Source organism: Phoenix dactylifera, chromosome 4 (genome assembly GCF_051530095.1).
Source record: "Phoenix dactylifera cultivar Ajwa chromosome 4, Ajwa_hap1_PhDact_Kaust_v1.1, whole genome shotgun sequence".
In the NCBI taxonomy this organism is placed as follows: Eukaryota; Viridiplantae; Streptophyta; class Magnoliopsida; order Arecales; family Arecaceae; genus Phoenix; species Phoenix dactylifera.
In genome coordinates, this window is record NC_143193.1 from 50,455,144 (window position 1) to 50,481,695 (window position 26,552).

General features: G+C 38.3%; 2 protein-coding genes across 12 annotated transcripts; both read right to left on the reverse strand.

The window, feature by feature from the left end:
- Nucleotides 1-3,396: 3,396 nt before the first annotated feature.
- Nucleotides 3,397-17,370, reverse strand: UVR8 (Regulator of chromosome condensation (RCC1) family protein). Of its 7 annotated transcripts, none has more exons than XR_016400359.1 (13): nt 16,795-17,315; nt 14,904-15,090; nt 13,762-13,908; nt 13,091-13,172; nt 11,963-12,118; nt 10,313-10,480; nt 8,370-8,441; nt 6,496-6,567; nt 6,127-6,245; nt 5,883-5,986; nt 3,943-4,025; nt 3,794-3,846; nt 3,397-3,589 (listed from the first exon to the last, which is right to left on the reverse strand). XR_016400359.1 is itself a non-coding variant. In XM_039133517.3 (12 exons), the coding sequence occupies exons 1-12, from the start codon at nt 16,901-16,903 to the stop codon at nt 3,590-3,592; spliced, it is 1,284 nt and encodes a 427-aa protein (XP_038989445.3). In that variant the 5' UTR covers nt 16,904-17,370; the 3' UTR covers nt 3,397-3,589. The 7 variants fall into 7 exon arrangements, 4 of the variants coding, with proteins under 4 accessions (XP_038989445.3, XP_038989443.3, XP_089786387.1 ...); XR_005514790.3 differs by having other exon boundaries at nt 10,313-10,486; XR_015977353.2 differs by having other exon boundaries at nt 3,397-3,619; nt 10,313-10,486.
- Nucleotides 17,371-21,660: 4,290 nt separating this feature from the next.
- Nucleotides 21,661-26,291, reverse strand: LOC103701366 (lipase-like PAD4). 5 transcript variants are annotated; one of them, XM_008783406.6, is made up of 4 exons: nt 26,053-26,291; nt 25,576-25,891; nt 22,746-23,501; nt 21,661-22,578 (listed from the first exon to the last, which is right to left on the reverse strand). In XM_008783406.6, the coding sequence occupies exons 1-4, from the start codon at nt 26,082-26,084 to the stop codon at nt 21,808-21,810; spliced, it is 1,875 nt and encodes a 624-aa protein (XP_008781628.5). In that variant the 5' UTR covers nt 26,085-26,291; the 3' UTR covers nt 21,661-21,807. The 5 variants fall into 5 exon arrangements, with proteins under 5 accessions (XP_008781628.5, XP_089786392.1, XP_089786389.1 ...); XM_089930266.1 differs by lacking the exon at nt 25,576-25,891 and having other exon boundaries at nt 26,053-26,136; XM_089930263.1 differs by lacking the exons at nt 25,576-25,891; nt 26,053-26,291 and adding an exon at nt 23,744-24,018.
- Between the last annotated feature and the right edge of the window lie 261 nt (nt 26,292-26,552).

Here is a 26,552-nt window from a genome sequence, read left to right on the forward strand (position 1 = left end):
CCTATTCTCCGTGGCCAAAGCACTCAAAAAAAAAAAAGAGTGGTTCTACCGACAACTTCTTGCTCTGTTATCGGCATCTTTCTCTTGTGGTTGTGGGCTTGCCCTTAGAAAAGATCTAATGTTCAAACCGTGGATATTATTTGAAAATAAAAACAGAAAATCGTTTCCAATCTCTGCAGAGAAAAAGAAAATAAAAGACTCTTTCTCCCTTTCCACTCTCATCATTGTTGGACCACCATGGTATATTCAATGGTGACTCCCAAGAGATCAGTGCATTGGATAAATCCATATATATTGACTATGAGCCCACCTATTTGTTGAAATTGAAGAGAAAAACAAGTGATTTCCAATATATGAATTCAGCAGAAAATTCAGCTCAACAGCTCAATCTTGCTAAATTACCTAAGCAGATTCTCAATATCCGCACAATCCCTAAAAAAATCCCACTTTTTGTTAAAAAATTTATATATATACATAGGCACATGTATACATACCTCTCATATATAGTTTTGTTAACATAAATATCTTACGTTGGTTTGGAAGCAACTTGATGCCAACTGAAGCAGATAGGACAAATTTGCAAGAGAAAAATCGGCAAGTAAGACAAATTCATGTCCTAGCAAAAAGCATAGGCTACAGCAAAACTAAAGATAGATGTAAGGGTGTGAAAGAAGCGTCATCCAAAGAGTTTATCTTGGATAATCTACCAAGATACGGCTAGTTTTGAATAGTCAAAACACAAGTGGGTAGGCTGATAATGTTGGACTAAAGATGAATTTTTTTGGAAGGATGGCGACAGCCAAAAGGAGTGGGAAAGGAGGAGAATCCAGCCTAAAAAGAATCTATAGCATCCACAACCACTCGGAGGATTTCGTGTCATGTTTATCAGTCGTCAGAAGGTCCTCTTGGGCGGCGAACCGTCGAAAGTGAGGCAAAAGGGGGACCCCTCTGTTACTTTATGAGAAGGGATTGGGCGTCGGTACTTCGCCGGTGGCCGCAGTCAACGCCGGCCCCGCCACTGAAATCATTGCCGTCCTCCCGCGGACACATTTTTCTTTCCTCCCCTCTCCCAACCTTTCCCGGCGCTTTTCGTCTTTTGGGTACCGTCCATGACCCAACTCCGGGAGCTGACAGCATATTTTATTTGCCGTTAGTCCGGCACGTGTTTGCGGTTGGCCTGCCACGTGGGGTGCCTCCAACCCTACGTGTGGTAGAAGAATGTATCGGTGAAAAGAACTGAGAAGCAATCAAAAAGAAGATGGATGCGTCTTCCATCCATCCTTGTAACAATGCAAAACCTTATCCAAAATAGCTAGACGACACGGGTCGTCACATACTCTTCCGATTAGCCCGTAATCAGCCTTCAATAAATTATGAACCGAGTTCGCTTTGATACCATTTGTAACAACTCAGGGCCTCACTCAAAATGGCTATATAGAAGATATTTTTTGGATTCCTCAGTCCTGTATAAGTATCCAATATCTCTTTAGCAAATAATCAATGTGGGATTAAACACACGCTCGTACGGTCGTCACAATCCTCCGATATGTTTAATAAAATATGGACAGATTGATGGAAATGATTTTCTATTTAGAATAGAATGAATAAAAGGCAGAATGGATGATATTTATATGATATTTTTATTGAACTACTTTATAAAAATATATTATTATTACCATTAATTTATAATATTTATAATAAAGAATTAGGGCAATATATTAACTTATAATCTTTGTAATTTATAATTGTATAAAAAATTATATAAATATATAATTTTAATTTAATTTAATTTAATAAATCATTGCATAAACTAATTATACATGAACTAATTTATTTATATATGTTAATTATATAAATAACTAATAATTTATAATTTAATGAGGGGTAATTTATTTTGGTAAAAGAGTGAAGAAGTGTTACGATTTTGTCAAAAGATTAATGAGAAATAATTTTACAACATAGAAACCCACCCTTCACATACTCCATTCATGCTTCCTTGTATCCTCCAAATTTGAAAGGATACAAATTGGTGAGTCAAGATGGATGGGCGATCCCTCTTTTTTATCCATTTTTTCTAAATTTTATTAAATCAAATGGTGGATCGAGACCATCTATCTTTTTTTTTTCTCCTGTGACCCTAGCCAAACACACGTTACCAAATAAAGGAGTTGGTTCCCCTCCTAACCTTCCATCTTACCAGTGTTAAAGTAGGCCTTAACCTTCAAGGAGTTGGGATTTATGTTTGGCTCGTATGTTTTTGCTTTTTAGTTTTCTTTTTCTTAACCTTTTATCTTTGGATGGTACAAGCACTCCTCTCATTTATCATTGTCAAGAATGGTTAAATGAGGGAGGTAGATTCACGAGAAGTTTTAACTTTCACATGAGATGAGCATTTAGAGTTAAATCCTAGGAAAGTTGTTCCCTCCGACTAAATTGAAGGAGCAATATTTAGTTGATTAGTTTTCGTGATATTTTAGTTTTATGTCCAACTGACAAACCACATACTGCCACTTGGAGGTACTGAAAGATTGCAAATATCAGAAGGATGTTTTCAAAATAATATCTATTCTGAATTTTAAGGAATTAGCAGCTGCATGTGTGCCGTTTATTTGTTCATTATTCTTTCAATGGAGATAATGTTATTGTTTATTTTTATGGCACATGGTCATCATGTAAAATAATAGTCATAATCATATTATAATAGTAGAATTATAATTTTGAAAGTCACCCGCTTGTCGTACTAAAATATTGCACGAGAGAGAGGGAGGAATAAAAACTAAAAAAAAGAGCTGGTATTTCTATAATTTTGTGCAAGAAAAACTAAATAGTACACCATACCAACCATCTCATTCTGTTTCTGCAAATCTTATTCATCATGCACTTGTCTCGATGATTGATCCACAAAAAATGAAATAAAATGATTGACATGATGCATGGCTACGTTAAACAGCACTCGCCGTGCAAGGGATGGAATAGACGTAGGAAATTGAAACAAGCAAAAGCACTTGTTGCACGATTTTATTTAGCATTTATAGAATAGACATAATAATTATGTCATTGCTGCCGCATTAGCATTATCCTATTGCAATGGATGTTGTATAACAGAAATAATTGATGTTATTTGACTTTTTTTGCTGTTCAGTTAGTTTAACTATCATTATTGTAAAGATATGTGTTAATATGTGAATATGACAAACAAATAATTTCATATGCCAACTCACAAAGCTAAGACCGGCTGGCCAATTTCATGTCTATATTAGCAGAAAACGTATACTCATGGACTGCTTTATAATGTGATTATTTCATTGTGCAACCAATGAAGCCAAACCCATGATTATTTCATGGTGCAAGCCAAAAGTAGCCAAATAACCATTTTAAATGAAGAAAACATGAAAATGGAGGAGATATAATATTCTTATAAAGAACCAAAGCATCAGTTTCTTACGGAGGAAACACAGCCAAATGCCATGCATAATACATGGCATGAGAGACAGAAGACTAACTAGACCCTAATTCTCTTGACATCACTCTCTGGTACACTTGTATCATTCCCATTGCCCCTGATCGGATTTGCTGCTTCTTTTGTTACCTACATGAGAATCTTGGTATCCTCAATGATCTGTGATATAACCAAATCAACATAAAGATCTACAGAACAGTTACCGACGCAGTTCAGCAATGTAAAACATCACCGCTAGATAGAATTAAACATCAACAGAATTTGGGTCACATAAGTGTTTGATTTCTCTTTATTTGGATATAATTGAGAGCGATTAAGAATAATCGAACTTACAGTTTCATCAGGAACAACAGCGTATCTTTCAGATGGTGAAATCCAGACTTTGCCTGTCAGATGCAGGAAAGCAGCATGATTAATTCTGTTAGAAGATCTATAGTAAACATCCCAATCTATCAAGAATAAGTAGTACTAAGTATCTCAACCTGTCAAATCCACTTTCGAGGATGCTAAATCCTTGCAACCTGACCCATCCGCACTTAAAACCTCGATCATCTTGGGAATGTTCCTTCAGGTTACCAACAGAAAGTGTCAATGTTACACTTTTCGTATGAAATTGTGGTTCTTAATTGATGTATCATAACTGATCAACTTTTAGTGTAAGTGATAAACTTTTCTACATGGCATTGTGGTTCTTAATTGATGCATCATAACTAACCAATCTTTTTCCATTTTCATAAAGAAACAACATTTAAGGCAGAGTAACAAGTGATGCAAGATGGCATCATTTGTAAACAGATTAGAGTTAAAATCCTAGACATTGAACTTGCTAATCCAGCAGAACATGTCAGATGATATAATGTGTATATACTTACATAGGGAACATAGAAACAAATACAAGCATTGCCTTCGTCATTGGGCTTAGCTAAATTGTTCCCATTTTGCTACATATGTCCTATCCAGAGTCCAGGTTTCTGAAATAGCATTGTCAAAGCATGCAACACTAGCATGATGGGAATCTGCTTTGGTTTCATCTCTACTACCCCAATAAATAAAGCTCCTTATCTCATTGGCACCATCCTGGCCTATGCTATACAAGATCAAACCAACATAAGAGATCTCTCCTCCATCTGTCCATTGATATTACTGCTGACCTTTCTCTTTGTTCCATCGTCTGCCATTTTACCTCTCAACTCCTGAGAATCCTCAATCTGTTATGCCCAAGCTCATGGAACCACTTCATCCCACTTTCAAATCCACAAATACAAAATGCATGTCTTAGTTCCCTTATAATTTTTAGAGTCCTTTCTGACAAAATATATATGTCTGCATCTTCATCTCTGTGATGCTCATACTCATAGGACCATTTCCTTGCCTCAATTTCTTAATCTATATAATAACGCCAAACTTTTTATTGTTTTATCAATATTTTCCCTGCAATGTTTAGCATATTTCCTAATGATTGCAGTTGCATCTCCACTTCATCCATCCAACTTGAGCTTAGCGTGGACATATCACTATTTCTTTATCCATGCTAGAATAGATATAGAATGTCCAAGTGATTTGCCCAAGGAAACTCTTCTCCCTTAGTTCCATTAAATCCTCAACTCCATGTAGATTGCTAGAAAAGTTGCACTGCATTCACTCTATCCTGATCCATCCATAATCTATTAAATGTTCATTCTACGATAGAGACCTCCAAACTAATTTCAACTTCTTTTTAACATGATTAATCAGAACTGCTAGAGTTGAGAGCATGCTCTCCTAGACATCACCAATTAGCACATTCTATAAAGCAAGCATGAAAAAAGGGGCTTCTGCCTTAACTCCCCAGTTTTTCAGAAGAATCCATGTTTTCACCTCTAAAAAGCATGCTTCTTATACTACTAATACACCATGCTCCAATATGATCTTCTCAACAAGCATCATTTGTTGGATTTCATCTTTGCCATTAGATTATCACCTAAATGATTTACCATCCTAGCATATATTTTTTTTTTTAAAAAAATCTTCTAACTAGTTTTGATTTTTATTTTACTAAAGTGTGCTATGAGAAATTTGAAGCATACAAATCTACTTTAATTTCAGTAATGAAGACTATTTGGCATTTTACATCGCCATTTCAAATGTCAAATTCATTTACAAATATAAATTTGGCATTCTGAATGCCAAATGCATCAGTGTGTGCAAATAACAAAATACAGTTGCTGACTTGTCTAGGCATTGACTCTTTCCAGAGCAGCTATATTAGCATGGTAGTCTCAATTCGTCAAAAGATTATTTTTCCCAAAGAAATTTTAAAGCAATACTTTATTCAGTGAGCGATAAAAAGGATCAAGTTGCAACTAACTAGTTATTGATTTTTCTTTAATGTCTTGGTTCAAAAACTATGCTAACATTTGAAATTCAGTGTGGCATTGCTCACTTGCAAATATGATCTTAGATCCTTAAAAAAAGGGCAGAGCTACATTTAACACCAGCACTATCAAAAATGTCAGAAGTCCAACAGCATTATCATCTCTCAACCACCTACAAATAAAACCAGGATTTTAGTTATTACCAAATAATCAAAGGATAACATCGAACCAGGATTTTTAATTATTACTAAATCATCGAAGTATAACACAACTCGCTATTTCAAAAGTTATGACAGCTGCAAATGCAATTACCGGTCAAAAATATCTCCATGGCCAAGCTGTCCACTGGTACCCCTTCCCCATGAAAATACGTTTCTTTTTTCGGTAAGAGCAAGAGTGTGCCTCCATCCACATGAGATTTGGACAACTTTCTGTAGACAGGCCAGCAGAAAATAATTAGGAAATGTAGGAGTTCTAGTCTTGGATAACAAACCCCAAGCTACAACCATAATTAATAATATTTAACCCAATTACTTGGGGCTGACTTTATTAATCTGTCTTCACTTTTATTTTTATTAAAGACTAATACAGCAAGCTATCACTGGAGAAATATTTCCAAGCGCTCAATTTAACATCAAATGAAGATTAGACAAATCAGAGTTTTAAGAAATGACAATATACCTGTTCATCTGGAAATTTAACTTCTACTGGAGAGCAGTGATCAACATTATCACCCACACCAAGTTGTCCAAACTAAGCAAGAGAATATATGGGGACCATAAGTAGCAAATCAAAAGAGACTCTAAAGTTGTTATAATGGTTAGAGTATAAAGAATAAGCTGTAAAAAATTATATGCATCAGTGGTCATTTACAAAGAAGTGAGAAGCCTGGACTCCAACTATCAATCCCCTGTGTTTTTGACACTTTTTGACTCATTTTACTTGCCCATGCGTCATGTAACAGAATTACTATATGTGATGTTAATACTTGTGCATATGAAATGGGACATAGGCAAACATGTGCTATCAATATATGAAATTTTGAATTAGCTAATCAAAGCTCCAGTACTGCATTTTGGTGTAGTATAACTAATATATAGGTTGCAGAACTAGAGGCTGCAAAACTTGTCATACCTGGCTACACCAAAGCACAGAACCACTCATAAATGATTCAGCTTTGGGGTAATAAAGAATGGATTCAGAATTCAGAGTAATGCAGAAAATTCACCAAATTTCTGAAGACTTCATGGGGCAAAATCAGGAAATGCTAAGAGTGAAACATGTAAATTTTGATTTTTTCCTGCTTCTTCTGACGATTGCATTGAGGTCCATAAATTAGTTGACGATGTATAGTGCTTAATATTTGAAAAAAGCTATTTTCAAGTTTTAAACAGGTATAAATCCTGGCAAGAAAATTGTTTCTAAGATTCAAAGATCGTTCATCTAGGTTTTGTTACTAAAAAATCTTGCATTTGTTTGATAAAGCGACTAGAATGAATTTTAAAATCTCTACAGCAAAAATCAAGGGAGGTTACATAAATATCTCAGTATGGAAAACAATTGAGCACCTATTTTAAGTACTCCAACCAGGGTCCGTGAAACCGTCCCGAACCGGACGGTTCTGATCGTACCAAACCGTCCCAACGGTGGACCGGAATGGTTCCGGCAACGGAAACGAAACCCATTGCCGGAGGGAGAGAAGGAGAAGGAAAGAGAGGCAAAGACAGAGCGAGCGGAGGATAGAGGGAGAGAGAAGGAGGGTGGCAGAGGCCGGCAAAGGGCCGTCGGAGGCTAGCGCCTGAGCAAGAGGCAGAGGCCGCGGCTAGGTCCCCTGCTTCGAATCTTCTCTCTCCCTCCCTCTCTCCCTTCTCTCTCTCTCTCTCTCTCTCTCTCTCTCTTCCTCTATCCTGTTCACCTTCTCTTCTGCCTCCTCTACTGTGTAAGTATATGCCCGGCATGGCATGACGTGGGCCCATACCAACCTGCGCCATCAGGCAACCGGTCCGGTGCCCGATACCGGCACAGCAAACCATGACTCCAACAAACAAAAATGGCCTTGTTTCCTGCTTGAGTGATTGAAAATGAAACAATGAACAAGTTATTGGCTCAGTGACCATAAAGCATGCAGGGATACAATCATCTACCTGCTAATAATTATTAACTCCATCTGTATTTTATAAAACAAAAGAAGTAGAAGATTGGCTTTGTTGCAGGACCTAAGCAACTGTCTTTCTGAACCAATAGTTCTTAATAACTAGTTTGATTTAACTTACATATCTGGCATCTTAGGAGTAGAAATAAGCGCAAGTTCAATCATAAGTATCAAGCTAGTTGAAATAAACAAGCTATGACCTCAACATCAAGAAATATTGTTTACTACTTTCTAATATCCATTAAGCTCCACACTATTCATTCTAAAGGTTTTCAGACCTGCATATACATTCATTTCACAAGAAACAGCCAGGAAAATAAAGAATAACATATGGACTAGATAATCAACGACTATAGAACTGATTAGTTACAAAAGAGGAACATAGATTGAGAAATAAGAGAACCTTATTCCATCCCCATCCGTAAAGCCTTCCATCTGATGTGAGTGCCATCGTATGTCTCCATCCACCTGATATCTAAAGACAAACAAACAAAACCACCAATTATTCAGAATTGTGCTAAATTCACTCCAAAATTGATGTTCCATATAGTTTATAACTAAGAAATGAAAACAACTCAGATTAATACTTTCTTCTTCTTTATACCATATTTAGTATAGAACACGAACAATAATAAGTCTAACTGACAAATATGATAATGAATTAGAAATGAACACGAAATACTAAAATACATGAGAAATCAATCTGGCATTTTAATATATCAAATGAAAGACAAGCTTTCCCAATTTTTTACAGATTACTAGGTATCAAGAACTTCAGAAAATGATTAATTCTGGTCAAAAAATGCATTGGCTAGATCTTTAGGGATATAACCATAACCGTGAACTGAGACAGATCACAAGCTGGTGCTAATATGAAAAATGAAACTAATGACATGAATACAATCTTCCTCTTACTGATCAACATATCAGTTCTTATGAAGAATGAAAACTAAGACAAAACAAATTCATCAGCTTCTAGAAAAATAATAGAATGAGAGAGGTACTTGCAAGTTGCAACAAGTATAAGCACTTATTGGCTATCAATTTTCCACACTCCACAAATTCTCAGCATCTAGAGACAAGATTAACAATGTTTTTATTGAATTTTAAATATTCTTTCTAAAGAATATATTTCATTATAGAGACGATAAATGCTAAGCAAAAAGGTTGCGCTTACGTAGAAAGAAACGAGAGTTTTCACTCTCAACAGTTGCACATAAAAAAGTTGGCTTTAATCCATTAACATTTTACAGCTTCATAGATAAACTGGCAAGCATCAACAGAGAAGCCTTGTGGGGCATGCTGAATGAGAATCGTGTAGCAATAATTGGTCAGGGTGGTTAGAGCAGTGTTACAGGCTTAGTATGGACGTGAATGAGTTATGGAATAAGGGTTCAGTGACTAGTGGATCAAAAACATTGTAAGTATATGCAGTTTTAATGGAATTTGATGTCAATGAAACAAGATACATCTTGTTTTGAAGAATAAATAATGAAGGGACTGAAAAACTTGATATTCCATAAATTTTGTAAGTGGCCTTATGAATTTCGCCATTGTCTGATATAATTTTATTATATGGAAGGCACATAGGTCGTAGACTCTAATCATCCTTAAAATAATATTGACTTAGGGCAATAGCTTGCTCTAGAAGACTCACTGAGCTGACTATGTCTTGAAGAATGTCAAGTTTCAAGAAGATATTCTTCATGTAAGCATTTACCACTTAAAAGTATCACCTTTAAAAAACTTAAGAGAGCCCGATAATTCGTGTTAAGGAATTTATTCTCCTTGCACCATAATTGCAATTACCAAAGTGTCAGAAAGCATTAAAAGTAATGGAATATAGGTATAAACAAACAAGAAATACGATGAAAAGCAAGTATAAAGACCAGTATGTTGTAGAGGACAAGAAAGCAATTGAAGGTGAAATTTGTAACAGGTTTTCTCCTTTTAAAGTATCTAGTTACAGGTAATTGACAGCTTACGACTTGACATGGAAGGTTAACTTTACAAGAATCATATTGCAAAAAGTAAGAAAATCTGCAATCCAACTCCTGGCTTGGTGGGTCTAAGTTACTGGTCTTTCCCCTTATTGGATTCAAAAGTCATCGACGAGCAAAGCATGAACTTTCCCCATGACATCCATTCCCTTGCTCAACACCTATAGAATGTGAAATGCCAATAGTAGACTAAAAATCTTCGTTGTGTGTAAACAAGGGTTCCCTTCCTCTAAAACAAGTGTACAAAAGGTTTTTAACATCCTTACAAGTAACTGAAATATTTAATTTTAATTGGGATAAAAAAAAAGATTGAAGAATCACTCTAAATTAATATGTTAATTAGAACCTGAGAAATGCAGCTATCTTTTAATGCCTCCAACTGATGCGGAATAAGGTGATCCTCAAAGTCTCCATGCCCTAGTTGACCATATTTGCTCCATCCAAATGTATATAAGTTTCCAGAGGCAGACGCAGCTATGGTATGACGCCACCCACATGCGACAAGCACCATTTTCTGTCCCTAGATACATAAGATAAATGAAGCCAAAAACATCAGTAACCTCAGAAATCAGCAGGCACAAGAAATTGACATAAAATGATGATGGTGTGACACTAATTCAAATTTCAAAAAATATTGCTAATATAATTTGCCACAGCCATTTGTATATACGATAAGAGAAGCCAAAGCATTTTACAATATGTTATTTTTTCTCACTCTCTTAGAATATTGACTCAAATAGTCATTCAATTGCACAGCCCACAACCAGATCTCTCAGGCCAGGATTATGCAATCAGAAGCTTAGCCATTCATATAACATATGAATACGAAATATTAATAGAATTTTAAGTTTGTGTTCAAGCATCATGATCATATGTCAAGTACAAAAGCTCCAGGCTTCCAGCATTTGTGAAGGAACTTGTCTTATTACAACAAATACGTTATTATATAAAATCCAAAATAAAAATAAATTAGCTAATGGATGGTTTGCCATTTTCACTTTTATAGTAAGAATCTTGTATGTGTTTATAAAAGTAGACAAGCTTTGTGATTTTCTTCAGTCAAGAAACAAAAAAGAAAAGGAAACATAATCCCACTTTGGTTCTTTACCATAACCATACAAACAAATCTTTTACCCATCTCTAAAAATGGAGGTACATATCTACACGAATATAAAAGTGGTATTCAAATACGTCTCGATAGGCACAAAAGGTAGCAAAAAGGTATTCTTAGAGGAAAACTATATGTCACAGATGGTCTTCGAGACGAGAGGAGGGTGAGCTTTGAAAGGGTCCAAAATTAATGCTTGTACTACAAAGGTATTCTACAGGAAAACTATATGTCAGATAAGATCTTCAAGACAAGAGGAGGGTAGACTTAATGTTTGTACTAAATATGCTTTTTCAAAATTTGTTTTGACTTGGTGAAGAAGAGGTTCTGGATTTTGAGGCTTAGATGGTGCATGCCCAAGTAATTGAATAGGTAATTTAATGGTGCATTGCAAAGTATTTGAATCTAGATAATTTGTAGCAGATGATTCTCCCTCCCTTTCTCTTAGAGAGAGAGGGGGGGAGGGAGGGAGGGAGATTTTATATCATATCTTGTAGCATAGTCAGTTTCATGATTCCGCCATAAATATAAATGCAGTCAAGAAACAATAGAGAATTACAGTTACCAACTAGAGCCCCAAAAGGGGAAAATCATCACAGAGTTCCTTACCCTAGCAATAAATTTAACTTGATAGTGTCCAGAAAAATGGGTTGCACATATTCCAGGGAGATCCATTTGAATAAAAAAAATTATATATGAAAAATTCTTAAACAGTAGGCAAAGAAACCTGACGTAAAATAATTGGGTGCAAGCATAATTAGCATCAGATCAAAGATAAGACCTTCAAGTCTGAACAAGGATAAGTAAAATAAAACTCAATGCATGATTAAAACTCTGAAGTAGTAATATGAATCCAGTGCATAAAATATTAAAGAAAAAAAAGCATACCTCTATAGCAGAAACTTTCTCTGGGACTAACCGATCATTACGGTCACCTAAACCCAAATTTCCATACCGGCCCCATCCCCAACCATAGAGCTCACCATCTTCAGTAACTGCAGCAGTATGTTCAGCACCTGCTGCAACCATTTTGACAGCAATTCCCTAGCAATAACCCAAGGATGGATACTCAAATGCATATAAACCATTTCAAAGGAGTACTTCCACCTCAAAAATACAATTAAAATGATATGCACCAGATGTCATTCAATGTTTAGAAAAAAAAATTACACTTCATCCCATTAAAAAAAAGAAAAAAGAAAAAAAAAGAACTATCAGTTATCAGGCTGATTATGGCTTGTTCTATCTTCATCCTTTTATCCAGCGCTGACTATTTCATTATAAACAGAGGAAGAAATGTAGATCTTCTTAAGAAGTAGGAAAATCATCAGAACATGGAGTTGATATGAATGCCCACAAAGAAGAGAACAAAAAGTTTCTCAGTTCTAACAACTTGCAGGAGTTATGTGGAACCATCTTTAAATACAGAAAATATTCCCAAAAAAGTAAGAGAAGCCATGTTTGAAGTGAAAAATATGAGGGCTCACATGGAAATAGTGGGTCAAAATATACAAGATCCAGTAGCATCTGATCAAGTCAGCAGCATTCAAATCAAGCTGTAGGAACTAAATAAAAATATGACAAATAATTTTTCAACCAATATGCAAAAACGAACATTTTCTTGTTATATCAATACAGTCGGCATCTCAAACCCAGAATTAAACATAAAAGCCACATAACTAGTAATGATTTGAGAGACAGAGATTCAACTAAACAAATGTTAGGGCTGACATTTTTTGAGAAGGGCTTTGCTTCGTTTCCTACAGTCAAACTTATCCAAGAGCTTAGTATAGAAACTAGGTTACTATCTTCTTTATCTATTTGAAGTTATAATCATTAATTGATTATATACTCGTAATTTCACAGAGAGATGATTTATCTAGGCAATCATGTCAAACAAATAGACAGCTATAGGACACATTTCATATCATAAATCAAGTCATTAGGACACAAGTAATATCCTTCATGATATGCATTCTGAGCAAGGAATTAGGAAAGATGTATAGCCTATTTTACCTGAAAGGCTTGAATCTTTTGAGGTACAAGAGAATCTTCAGTGGTTCCAAGACCCAGTTGCCCATTTTGGTTCCGCCCCCAACTTCAACAAATAATTATAACAAAATATGCAAATTTAGTGGAGTATAACACATTGAAGAATTTAGTCAACAAAATCCTTCCAAAAATCTAACACAATCCGAGGGATCAAGGACAATAATTCTATTTTCTGTTAGTTATCCCTTCACAGAAAATTAAGTAGAAGAAAATGAACATTAGATCATTCATTAAACATGAGTCACAACATACTAAAAAGGACAAAAAGAGACTCCTTAAATTAGGATGGTTCTTTGAGTTATTAATGTTCAATGCCACATCAAAATGAAATCAAGGTTTGGCTAAGATCATCTAATATGACATAACATATAAATACAAACACGTACATTGAAACATGTTTATGATGCAAAAGATCCTCCATCATGTAATTGTTAGTATCAAAAAAAGACGTGCTCTTGGAATTTTTCAATTTGTAGCATTGTTGACTACAGATTTAATTGTCTGTAGCATTGTGTTTGTCCCAAAATGTTGGGAGCAGCTTGTAGTTGTAGATCAAGAGTATAGCGCACAAAAACTGCAATTAGCAACGAAAGATATTAAAAAGACTGCGACAACATAATAAACTTGATACAGACCTTTGCACCACCCCATCCACAGTCACAGCCAAACAATGGCTATCACCACAAGCAATCTGTTTAATTTTTAATCCTTGTAATGCTTTGATTGGTTGTGGAGTAAAGACATCACTAGAATTTCCATGCCCTAACCTTCCAAAATCACCCCTGCATGTACAAGAAGAGTGCAAATACTAAGAAAAACATTCATACAAGTTTTGCATTATAGATAATTTTAGCAATGCCCCTTGGAATCAAACTGGAAGCTTTGTTCTCAGAAAAACACAAATTTAAAACTGAATAAACGGGGCACCGATAATTTGGTTTCTCAACTTCATATTAATCATATTATCTACTCATCTTCACTGCATGATCAGCTATTAATCTCATTTGACAATTGGTTATAGAAGTTATATTGACAGTTACAATTTGAACTTTTTCCAAGTACATGGTAAAAATGAACAATAGACTAACGAAAAATAGCCCATAACTTTAAACATCTAGTAAAATGTGCATTTCAGGATCACTAGATAATAATCATAATTTATCATGGTCAATTAGGACCACTAATTACTTTCCATGGGTTCTCAGTAAACCTCCAAAATTTTGTAAAACTTCTAAATATATGCTACGAAGCCTCCAACTTAAGTATATAAAAGTGATTGAGCAGCATAGAGAGGAGATAACATCCTAGGCTCCTAGCAAGCTAATATGAAAATTGGGAGCATGAAGAAATAGTTATATACATCTGATGGAGGTTAAAGAGGCTCAAATGAATTAGCAAAGATCAAAAGGTACCTATCATCCATTTGCTGGATGACGATTTATTTATTATTGCCAGGTGAATAGCTGCGGATATAGATGTTTTGCATGCATGTTCTAACTGAGCAAATGAATCACAATATTACTCAAACATCTACCATTTTATAAAACAAATCAAGTAAGCATGTCCTCAGCATATGTAAACAATGAAAAAGTTGATCCGCTTTCTATATTTGACCAGCAGCCAATATGTATAGGACGCCATTCAACAAGTATACAAAACTCGTGAAATTTAACATGGCGAGTGAAATGTAAAGCAATTTTCAAATCAACCCGAAATGTGCAACAGCAAGTAATGACAATTTTATAAACTGGCAACCCATAACAGAAATTGAACATACCATCCCCAGCTGTAAACTTGCAATTCTGATTCAGAATATGCTGTTGTATGATCAGCTCCACAAGTAACAGACACAAAGCCTGGGTTATTCAATGCACTTAATAGTGTCGGAAGATGTCGATCTTCAGCATCTCCATGGCCCAACTGTCCATCTTCACCCCTTCCCCAGGAGCAGACCACATTGTCAGCTGTTACATACCAGTTCACCAGCTAAGAATCTTGTAACTGATGCCACGATATGTGGCGTACTTCCAAGTCAGCAAAAAAAGAACTACCAACAATATGCACGTGATAGCCCAAATAAACAGTAAGGAAACAGTTATAGAACTTATCTGCTATTCAAACAAATGATAACAATAAGAGAAAGAAAACTCTCCAAAATAGCTGTATCCATATTGAAAGGAATGCTTTGTTCCCAACGAGTTGGCCACACAAGTGAAAACTTCAAATTCCAAAAGCCCATACAAGTTTTTTTTTGAGGGAAATATTGGGCTTATGCCCAACCAGAAAACCCATACAAGTTAAATTTTAGATATTTAAAAGATATATATAGATCTGTAAAGAATATCTTTCTATGAACAACTAGCTAAGCAAAATTATATAGCAAAAATCATGTTATGAAATTTTGGACCTTGCAAGGACATATATGACACACATATAAAAAATACATAGGCACATGCATACTATGTGTATGTGTGTATGTATGTGTGCGCACATGCGTCTGTGTCTATGTACGTAAGTAGGTTTATACATCTGTATGCGTATATAAATATGCGTATGTGTCTACATACATAAGTACGTTTGTACATCTATATGCGTATATAAATACATATACATAATCAAATACATAAAGATACACATTAAAATGCATATGTACATATGTATTTATGAATGTATGTACATGTATGCATATAGCATTTAATCATAGATAGATATTAACATGACACGCAGCAGAACAGAGCATATTAAATATGGTTACTGCAGAAGATTCAAAATCACAAATTTAGCATGGAACATTATGTGTAGAAGATTTCAAGCCAATTTCAACAGTGCGAATTGCACAAGTTGTAAAAGAAAATTAGATCTCTTTTACCGAATCTCAACCAGAGTGTTTACTTAAATGGTTGAAAAGGGCCTCTTTTCTTCGAGCTAGCACAATCCAGCCAAGTGCCCTCAGCCCAAGTGGCTTAATTTTTCCTCGATACAATTGAAGACTGATGATAAAATTTGTCAAGGAGAAACTCGAATCAACAGCGTAATACAATATGCGGCCACTTTTTGTCTAATTTGCTAACAACATGAAGCTTCTCTCCACCAAGTATGCAACGAAGTTTCAAGTGTCGCGTAAACTAAGAAGCCTCATGCAAGCTTCATGGGGTTGTTCACTCGGATCAAGGTAAAGTCAAAAGACAGTTTCACAACTGGCTCTCTTATCTAGTATTCACGCTTCATATAAATCGGGTGCTGCGATCCTGGCCAAGACTAGTCCGAAACCTCGAGGAAGCCCTAGCTGTAGTAAAAAAAACTCGAGAATTTTAAAACCCTCATGAAGCAAAGGTAAAACAGGGAATTCAAGAAGCCGGACAAGCAGGCATCTGGGCATATCTAGACCGACAATTCTTGCGCAGTCATCTTCTTGAGGGAAAGAAAAAAGAAAAACACACACACACACACGCTAGTTCCAGAGGAATTTAAAGAATATATATACACACACAAGAACGATAGAATTAATACTAATCGAGCTGAAGAAACGGGTTACTCGGCAAAATGCAGCACATAAAGCTCTCTGATCCACTTCCAAGAAGAAACTCATAGCTTTTCAAGCAACCCTAAGATGAGGGAAACAAAAGAAAGAAAGAAAAGAAGAGAAGAGAGAAGAAATTTGTACTGACAGAGAAGCGCGACGGAGTGGCTGGCTCCGGCGGAGATCAGAACGACCTCGATAGGAGCCGGTGCCGGTGCCGGTGCGGTCATGTCATCGCCGGCGCCTTCTTCTGCCATATCCACCACGACGCCCGAAGATATTCGGGTTGCCGAGAAAGGAGCAGAGGAGTTCGGGTTGGGGAATGGGAGGAAATATCTCAAGAAAGAGAGAAATATATTGAGCACGGATCCTGGGTGGTTGGGTTACGAGAAGGGGAGGGAAGTAGCAGAGCTTCAGGGTTTGCCGGTGGAGACGGCCGGGCGTAGAAAAGAACAGAAGAAGAGACAGATTTGAAGGCCTCCGCATTGAATGAGGGCGGGGGGTGGCCAACCATATTCGTACCTCTCGGTCGCTCTCGCTCTCCCTCCACCTCTCGATTCCCAACCACACCTTAACGCAGAGACTCGTCCTTTTCCGCATCTTCCCCATTCCGGGCGGAGATCCTGTCACCGGTCCCCGGTGAGAACATCCTCAGCGTCGACACGCGGTGCTGGATTTTTTTTTTTTTTTTTGAAAACGATGTGTAATAATTTATGTTATGCTCGCTCCAAAATGAGCATGTCGACCATAACCAGTAAACTGGGTCGTTTCTAGTGGTTTTTGTATTTTTTTGAAAAAAAAATTGGGATGGATGGACAAGTTTTATATATATATATAAGTCGAAGAGACATAAACATCGAATATATCCTATAGTAGAAGAAGATTTAGAGGAGACGGTATAGTCTCATGCTTGCGTCAAAGAGTACCGAAGCAGCAGAAATTTTCACACGGTATTCTATAGTGACTCTAGATCCACTAAATCACCACAGTAGAGTCGCCTTCAAGCTAAATACGGTCCCTCCCCAAAAATGATTCTAGCATAGATAATACTCTTCTAGACTGCCCTCAATTTCGCATTAGGAACAATGACATCAAAAGTACGGTTACCATCAGTCAGTCGCTAGCAATCTAAAGTCAGAGCCTCTGATCACAAATCTGGCTCCAATTTTGAATAAATTATATATATATAATTATATATGTATACATGTATATGTATGTGTGTGTATGATTGTTATATTTTGTATAGACTGGGATCCTCTACCGTTTAGTGGGGAGAGTCCGTCTTCCGGTCAGGATCATTGGTGATTCACAACATCATCATCAGACAGAATCTATTAGTATATACGAACTGTTGTTGGATCCCATTCTATCCGTACGGCAACAATTATAAATGGCTGTGATTGAAAGACATATCCTCTTCAATCCTAGTGAAGATAGAATAGAAATCCATACTTTCTTGGCTCAAACTTCAGCCTTGGATGAATGATATAAAGAGCCCTTACTAATAAAGTCCTAATTATGACTTCTTCTTTGTATAGGCCGTTTATATATATATATATATATAATAAAAATCTATTTTTACAGCAGTGAACATAGAAAAATGTATCCACACGTAAAAAGTATATCTTATAGTTTCAAAGTAAATTAACTGACAATGGACGTGTGAGAGTAAGCAGTAATAGCTACAGATGCATCAAATAAATACTCTCATTTTTTAACTAGCATGTTATTTGAAGAAAAGTAATGTGATTAAAATTTTCTGTTTAATAAGAAAATTATTTATTTGGGTAAGAAAATTGGAAATATAATGAATGGGATGGACAGGAGGAAGGCTCAACAAATTGGGTGGCACGAGGGATTTTTCCGCTTGAAGCCTCCACACGACATGATGTCAAGACACAGGAATCCACCTCAAGGTGACGGGACCCGGCCCAGTCCCCTTCTTCCTCCCCTGTTTTTCTCCCCCATCGTGAGGTTATTCCACATTAAGGTCATTCAAATCCATTTATTGTGGGGTCCGGGTTCAATTAAACTTTGAACGCGATGCCTCACGGCGTGGAAAGGCTCACAGCCTGCAATCCCCGCCTGTAAGTCGTACATGGGCTCACCTCACCCACCATAGTCTTAGAGCCTTCTTCTTCTTCTTCTTCTTCTTCTTCTTTTTCTTCTTCTTCTTCTTCTTTTTTTTTTTTTTTTTTTTGACGGGTCTTCATACAATGCGCGTATGAATACATCCAAAAAAATCAAAAAATACAAATGCGCGTATGAATACATCCAAGAAAATCAAAAAATATAAGCTCGCGGAGTGCTAGTGACAGTTCCCCTCTTCTGACCACAGGGCGTATCCTGAGTGGTAGGCCGCGTAAGCAGCCACCGAGTCAGCCGTCCCGTTGGCCTATCTGAATACATGCTTGGCCTCGAATGCCACATCATCCCTTACCATCATCCCAATATCCCGGATCAGGGGATGGTCTGTGCTCTCACCACTCGAACCCCTCCAAATCCACCCAATGACCGTAGCCGAATCGCCCTCTAGAATGATCGAACCAGCCTTCAGCACCTGCCGCGCATGGCGAAGTTAGAGCCTTCCTTCCATGATCAAATGTAGTAACATAATTGGAACAAAGGTTAATTAGCAGACCCATGTAAAAGTGATCATCCATCAAAAGATAAATATATCTTCTTTCATCTCCTACATCTCATTATCCTACAGTGGCAATAGACATGAATCAAACTTGATTAAGTCGATTCCTTTACTGCAAGGAAGTCGTATGCTTCACTCTGCAATAGCTTCGAAGCATGGCCGTGTATTAATACAAGGTGCAGGTCATGAGGTAGAGTTGTCAATTATGGAAATAACACTCCAATCGAGCATGCTTTGGTAGATTTTTTGAGGCCCATGGATGTGAACCTAAAGTTTAGAATTGTCTCTATGATAGCCTTGTAGGGCTCGACTACTTGAAGGACAAGAGTGGGAAAAAAAAAAAAGCAACAAGGAAAATGTATGGTCTAGGATTTCGGTGCACATGAATTTGCGTAGATTGGCAAATTCATATCTAACCATGACTCGAGCTGATTTAGACCTAAATAACAACAATAACAGTTAATAAGGAAGGCAGAATCCATTAACATAGACCTGGTTTCAGATGCTAGTGATTCATCAAAGTTAGGATTGAATCAGTCCTGCTTTCATGCCCATTTTGTAGCCTATTAATTTATTAACAAAATCTAGGCTTAATTTTTTATCAGGCTTAATTGCCTAGAAGATCTAAGGCCTACTTAAGATAATTATATGCTTAATAAAAAGTCCAGTCACCATCTAACCTAAAGGATGTCCGAGGCCAGAATTGGCAGGAACCTTGCTACATGGATCTTGTGACAGAGACATTGTAAAACTAAATGTGAGCTTGCTTCACTATTGTTACACCTTTGGTATATAAGAAAATATAAAATATATAAATAAATATATCTCATTCTATAAGCTTAAACTTTCAGGACAATTGGTGATTTTAACGTGGCATCAAAACAAAGGCCTTGAGTTCGAACCCCCAAACCCGGTCCATTGCTTTGTCTCAGCCAGATGTCCAAAGATCAGACCCTAGCCTTGATTCTTTGATGGTAGCAAGATGACAAGGTAGGCTGCTGTGAGACCTCCCTCATGAATCAAACACTCCTTCTCACCTTACCGCTATTAGAACCGTCAAGAAAAAAAGTTTGGTGATTATTAATTAATAATTCGAATGCATGAATGTTTTTTATTAAGCCAGAATGATTCATTCCCTGAAAATCCAAGATGTGATTCACTTTAGTCTCCTTTCTTTCAAGTAACATATTGACAGTGCAGGGGAAGAAACTGCGTTCTTAATTTCTTTAAACTTTTGGACAGAAAAAAATTACTACGTATCACCGGTATGGAGCTTCCGAATTGTTCCTTCTATATTTATGCTGTTTAGTCTGTGAGGCAGAGCAATAACATAGCTGTAAATTGGTTAACTTATCTGATCAATGGTTCTAAATTACTTAAGCAATTAATGTGAATAAATTACTCGACCAACTACACATATTAAAGCATATCTCCCCAATCCCCACTAACAAAAAAAAAACAGACACACCAATGGGGGACAACAATTTAAGATATAAGTTTCCATCAAATATCGAATACGACAGGTAACATTTGGGTTGTCTTTTCCCAGAGATAAAGGATGGATGGGGCCTAGCCCATAAGTGTTGATGCCATTATAGATAAGGCTGCAATTTTAAATCTGACCCAACCAATTAGCTATTTTGGAGGACCCATGAAGCTGGGTTGGGTCCTAAAATTGGACCCATTCTATTTTCAAGGTCGGATCTGGGTTTATTGAATTTAGACCTGATCCGACCCATTTGAAATTTGAGTAATTTTGGATTTTCAATCCTACGACCCGACTCGAATCTATAAAATTATTTCAGCCCACGGAAGTGCAAACAAGTTCTGAAGCCATAGATGAGTTGATCTGAATCGGACTCGAACTGAATCTGAATTTTTTGGATTGGGTCCGAGTTATACATGGACCCAACCCGAATGACCCGTTGGGTGAAAAATTGTAGCGGTGGATCCGACCCGATTTTCTATTAAATTGGGTTTGAGTCCATATTAGAACCCGAACAAAGAATCGGGCTGGGTCAGAGACACTCAAATCACCCAACCCAACCTATTTGCACCCGTAATTACACATGAACAACGAACATCCCCACCCGAAATCAGGTATCAAACATGTCTTTTAAATTGCACATGAAGACATACTGCGTGTGAAAAATTTTCAAAGATCAGATGCATTTTCTTGAAGAGTTGAAATATTCCATCCGCAGCGCTCAACCTCTTGAATGGTAAACAGTTGACAACCACCACCACCAGCCGAGGATAACTGGAAAAGGTTGGTGGTAATTTAAAATGGAAAGTTTAATAAAGGCTATTTCTCCAATATATCTTTAAATCCGCAAGCAGCGAGCCTTAACCGGTGAGCCCATCATCATCTTTGCAGCACCGGCAAATATAATTCAAGAGATTTACATAACATTATTTTGTTACATTATCTAGAACTGCAACTGTACATGGAAATCAGTAATAGATCCGAGGTTGACATTTAGGAGGAGGAGAAAGAAGTATATATCAAGGGAGAAATCAAGGCGCCATTGGCAAACCTAAGTTCAACTGCAGAACTTTCCATTCTTCCACCCAGAGAGTGTAACTCGAACGTGGAGCCAGCACGTCTATGGAGACCTCTTTCCTTTCGACCATTTGCTTCGCGTAACACTCGAATCCTTTCAAGCTCTCCAAAAGTTGTGGCAGTTTTGCAGGGTCGCTCTCAGTCCCAGCGTCCTCCAGCCATTCTTTCGCCATCTCGACCTTCGCCCAGAAGCACGAGTCCTGCGTCAATCCTGCGAACTTGCTCCTCTTGGCATTATCTCCCTCGCGAGAATCTTTCTTCCTGTCTCTCCACCACCCTTCGAAGACTTGATGCCTCCTCTCCCTCCCATGAATCAAGTAGTGGCCATTCTTCTTGTGCTTCTGGACCCTGTAGTACTCCGCGATGTCTAATGGTTCGACGAGGAGCCTGTAGAAGTGAGCTGCGTTGACCCACTTGCCTCGCCTGTTGAAGTCATGAGGCAGTTGATTGCTTTGGAGCATGTCGATGAGATCGTCCCAGAACTGGGCTAGCCGATGGCGATTCATGTTCGTCCTGGAGTCTTTCTTGGGGGCCTTCCTGAGCTTGAAGGAGTCGTAGTAGCCCATGTCGTCATCGCAGGAGGCCTTGTACCATTCAATCTGGGCACGCCATGGCGTTATCTTGGCCAGCTTCATTGCTAGACCGGCGCTGTTCAAATTCGGATTGCGTCCCATTCTCTTCGACATCTTCAAGCATTCACGTGCCTCCTTCGTAGCTCCCATGTCCTGTCGATCCTCTCAGAAAGAAATGGATGACAAATTAATTCTCCTCTTCTTTCTTTCATCGGTCTAGCATTCAAAGTACTCCATTCAATTTGAGTTAGGCAAGATATCAGTACCGAATCAAAACGGTATAGTATGACATAGATTGAAGAATTAGAATATTAGACTACCTGGATTCCGATCCCAGATGCCTCGAGTGCCAGCGAAATTCCTGCACAAAAACTAGACTCCGGCGCCTCTTCAATGGCGATTCTCTTCTTTAGCAGCAGGTTTTCGAGTATTTTCACGAGAACATCGCCGTACGAGAGATGCTCCTCCTCAATGCTAGAGCTTGCGGACCCTGTGATGAATGTGGAGTAGAGCATTCGTACCACGAGGAGTGGATCATCGAAGCAGACAACCCCTTCCCCCGAGCACAACGCATAGTTCCCGAATGGCCAATATGAGCTCCTTCGCTGAGCTGCATCAGATATCTCTTGCTCGACTGCTGCTGCTGCTGCTGCTGCTGCATCGATGTGCCTTGAGATAAGTATGTGCAAGTGTGCCTCCTCCTGATCGGACAACACTGATGCAGGCCTTGCAACCTGAGGACGCTGCAGCAGGAGTTGCCATGGCTGCAGTAAATGGGTCACTAACTGAGGAGGGAGCAGGTTGAGTGGGCAAAAGAGGAGCCTCGGTACAACGTCGCGCCGAGTAACGACATGGCAGAAGTTACCACACCATCTCTCCCTCTGAACAGCTCGAGATAGAGCTTCATTTCCGAGCAACGGACTTCCGAATGTGATGCAGAGAAGAGTAGAAGGTGATGGATAAGTAGAGCTGGATGATGAGCAAAGGAAGTGAAGGGCAGCGAGAGAAGCGAGGGTGCCTCCGATGGAGTGGCCTGTGAATATAGCTGCCTTGTTTTTGATCTCTCTTGCCAGCATCTAACCATGTTGAGAAGAAGGTTACATTTTAGACCAACTATATGAATACTTTGTTATCAGGTTCCGTGAGTTGCAGGGATAAATGCTGATGCTGTTTTATGTATATATATATATATATATATATATATATATATATATATATATATATATATATATATATATATATATATATATATATATATATATATATATATATATATATATATGGTTCCAGAATGGTTTTAGTGTTAATTTGGGCTTACAATCAAAGAACAAAGGGGCTCATAGCCGTAGAGTGTAGGCAATATCTTCATCAACCAATGTGGATTGATGTATGGAATTTATGATGGCAGATGCAAAAGAGCTGAACCTGAACCTGAAGTAGAAATTCTCAGCCAAGTGATCAAATAGGGCTGCTGCCTTGGGCTTTTGAATCACACAGTAGTAGTTAAATGTCTTCATCTGGGCAGACTGCAATGTTTGTCTAAGATATTGATCACAATGGAAGAGTAGGTATGGGTCTAAAATTCCGTGGGTCCTGTGAAGTAAAGATCACATGCTTTGAGAAATGTGGAGCAGAACAGAGACCAAACCTATTCAAAGTCTTACCCATAGAAACTTTTTGAGAGGGAGACTCCGTATGGATGCAACTCTTACTCAAACGAAGTACAAAAAATACGAAGTTTTTTTTCCTTTATAGAACAAACACATATCTTAATTAAAGCGATAAAGATCAAATATGTGTATCAAAATGCTTCTCTGATTGCTCAGACATCTATGTTTAACCGAGGAACAATTAAATCTCATTTCGTTCTTTCCTTTAGATCCTCTTTTGCTTGTAGAAGATTCTAACCCTGAATACGAAGAAGCGAAAGAAGCTTTTCCTTCATATGCTCCATAAGACTTAATTACTATGCCTTTTTTTTCAAGTGGCAGGTCAGAATGAAGCTGGTGAAATCTTTGACCCCAAGGTGGGGATGCCTTGTGAACTCCTGCACTTGTGGCTGGAGCATTTGTTTGACCCAAGCTACAAATTATCATTGAACTTGACTGAAAATTAAATTAGGACTTCTCTTTCACTTATCTTACAGCACGGAATTTGATGATATTGATGAGATTTAGAAGTATGTGAAAAATTTCCAATTTCATCTTCTTCTCAATGTGTTTCTGATAATGATGAATTTTGGATCCCTTAATGTGTAACTGCACTCTCCCCATTTTGGTGTTGATAGATGTTGGTGTGTCAAGTACATCCTTAATATAAGTTAATTACTTTGTATGAACTTTCAATTTTACCTCATATATCATCACATTTTCGCAAATATTTGTCCTCAAACTTTGAAATGGTAGATAGATGACTAAAAAAAAAATTGTTTTAGAGCAATATGGATGGCAGATCAGACATCCACATGGGAGGAGCCTTTAGGCATGCCTCCAAATTAAATCTTGACCAAGATACACCTAGGGCTGTTAATGAGCCGAGCTGCTCGGGCTCGGCTCGGGTTCGGCTTGGTAAAAGCTCGGCTCGGGCTCGACTCGTTAGTCAAACGAGCCCGAGCCCGAGCCCAATATGAGGCTCGTTTACACCTGAGCTCGAGCCCGAGCAGCTCACGAGCCCAAACGAGCTCTAGTCTCCCACTGAAAAATTTTTATTTTAGCACCATAATTCATAAAAATCTGACCACATAGAGAAAAATAGCTTGTTATCGAGCCCGAGCTCGAGCCCGAGCCCGATTACAAGCCCGAGCTCGGGCTCGTTCTGGAGCTCGTAATTGAAACGAGCTTTACGAGCTCAAGCCCGAGCCTTTGCTTTGCCAAGCAAGCCCGAGCTCGAGCCCAATATAAAGCTCGTTACCGAGCCCGAGCCCGAGCTTCTGTGAAACGAGCCAAGCCGAGCTTTCCCAGGCTCGGGCTCGGCTCGGCTCGTTAACAGCCCTAGATACACCCATGGAACGTGTGTCATCATTTTCTTTCTCACGCAATCCCGTGCAGGACTAGCCATTCCCACTAAACGCCATTAGAGATATATAACGAAAAAAAAAAAAAACAAAGAGAGAGAGAATTAAAAGTGGGCAAGCGGAGAGTCAACACTCACCTGGAATTCATTGGTGTGAAACAGAGCAAGAAAGAAATGAAGGATGGCGGCGTGGACGAGCACCGGCTCGCCACCATTCCCCTCGCCACCCACCAACGGCGAGAAGAGCCCATGCCCGCCCCCGCCGATCGGGATCAGGCTATGGGTCACCGGCACCCCGGTCTGCACACCGGAGAACGCGACGTAGACCGCGTCATCGCACCGCTCGAGCGTAAAGCTCGAGCCGCCGGCGTTGGCACGCATGCACTGACTCCAGGCTTGGGTGAGCGGAAGGGAGGATGCCAAGAGAGCCCCCAGCACATGGCTCGTCTCAAACCTTTAAACACAATAAGAAGAGCCAAATTATAGTTTCTCTCTCTGTGTGTGTCTCTCTATCTCTCTCTCTCTATATATATATTGGTTGTAATTGAGTTTGTAAATGAGATAATAAATCAAATATGGAAAGGAGAAGGAAAGAGAGGAGATGGAGCTACTTACATGGAGTTCTCTTCTTCCTTTCTTCCTTCCATCGTTTCAAAGGTGAAGCGGGTTGGCTCTTGGGGATGCCGTTGAAGGGTTGGGGGGGGCGGCGTTTACTCCCATTCCCCGTTTTATTATGTGTTGGACGAAGACCTGGTGGACCCCGTGGCATGTAATGCTTTACTATGTAATGCATGCATTCGTCCGAAAGACCATGAATCACACGCCTCGTGCTAAATCTAGAGCCAAACCATCCTGACCCACTTACGATCGCCATGGTGGTAAGAGGGAAGCCCAAACATCGGCATGCATCATAAAAAACAGAAAGACCGTGACTCTCATGAGTCATGTCTCGTGCCCAACTCACGAGCTAAAAAGGTCGAGTCCACAATTCCCGTCCCTCGTGTTAGACCAAGTCTCAATTTGACCCGCCCACTTGCGATCATCGCGGATAGAGAATGGGGCAATAATTTTGTCTAAAAGACCAGACCGTGAGTCCCACGCTTAAAGAGCATTTG

What these genes read in the sequence shown, in the direction of transcription:
- LOC103701366 (XM_008783406.6), bottom strand. Translation starts at nt 26,084, where the DNA reads ATGGAAGGAAGAAAGGAAGAAGAGAACTCCAT. An exon ending in AAGGAAGAAGAGAACTCCAT is followed by an intron (nt 25,892 to 26,052) that starts GTAAGTAGCTCC and finishes TTGTGTTTAAAG; the next exon opens with GTTTGAGACGAGCCATGTGC. An exon ending in CATCTGGGATCGGAATCCAG is followed by an intron (nt 22,579 to 22,745) that starts GTAGTCTAATAT and finishes GAGGATCGACAG; the next exon opens with GACATGGGAGCTACGAAGGA.
- UVR8 (XM_039133515.3), bottom strand. Translation starts at nt 16,903, where the DNA reads ATGGCAGAAGAAGGCGCCGGCGATGACATGACCGCACCGGCACCGGCA. An exon ending in CAAGTTTACAGCTGGGGATG is followed by an intron (nt 13,909 to 14,903) that starts GTATGTTCAATT and finishes TTGTACATGCAG; the next exon opens with GGGTGATTTTGGAAGGTTAG. An exon ending in GTGGATGGGGTGGTGCAAAG is followed by an intron (nt 13,173 to 13,761) that starts GTCTGTATCAAG and finishes TATTTGTTGAAG; the next exon opens with TTGGGGGCGGAACCAAAATG.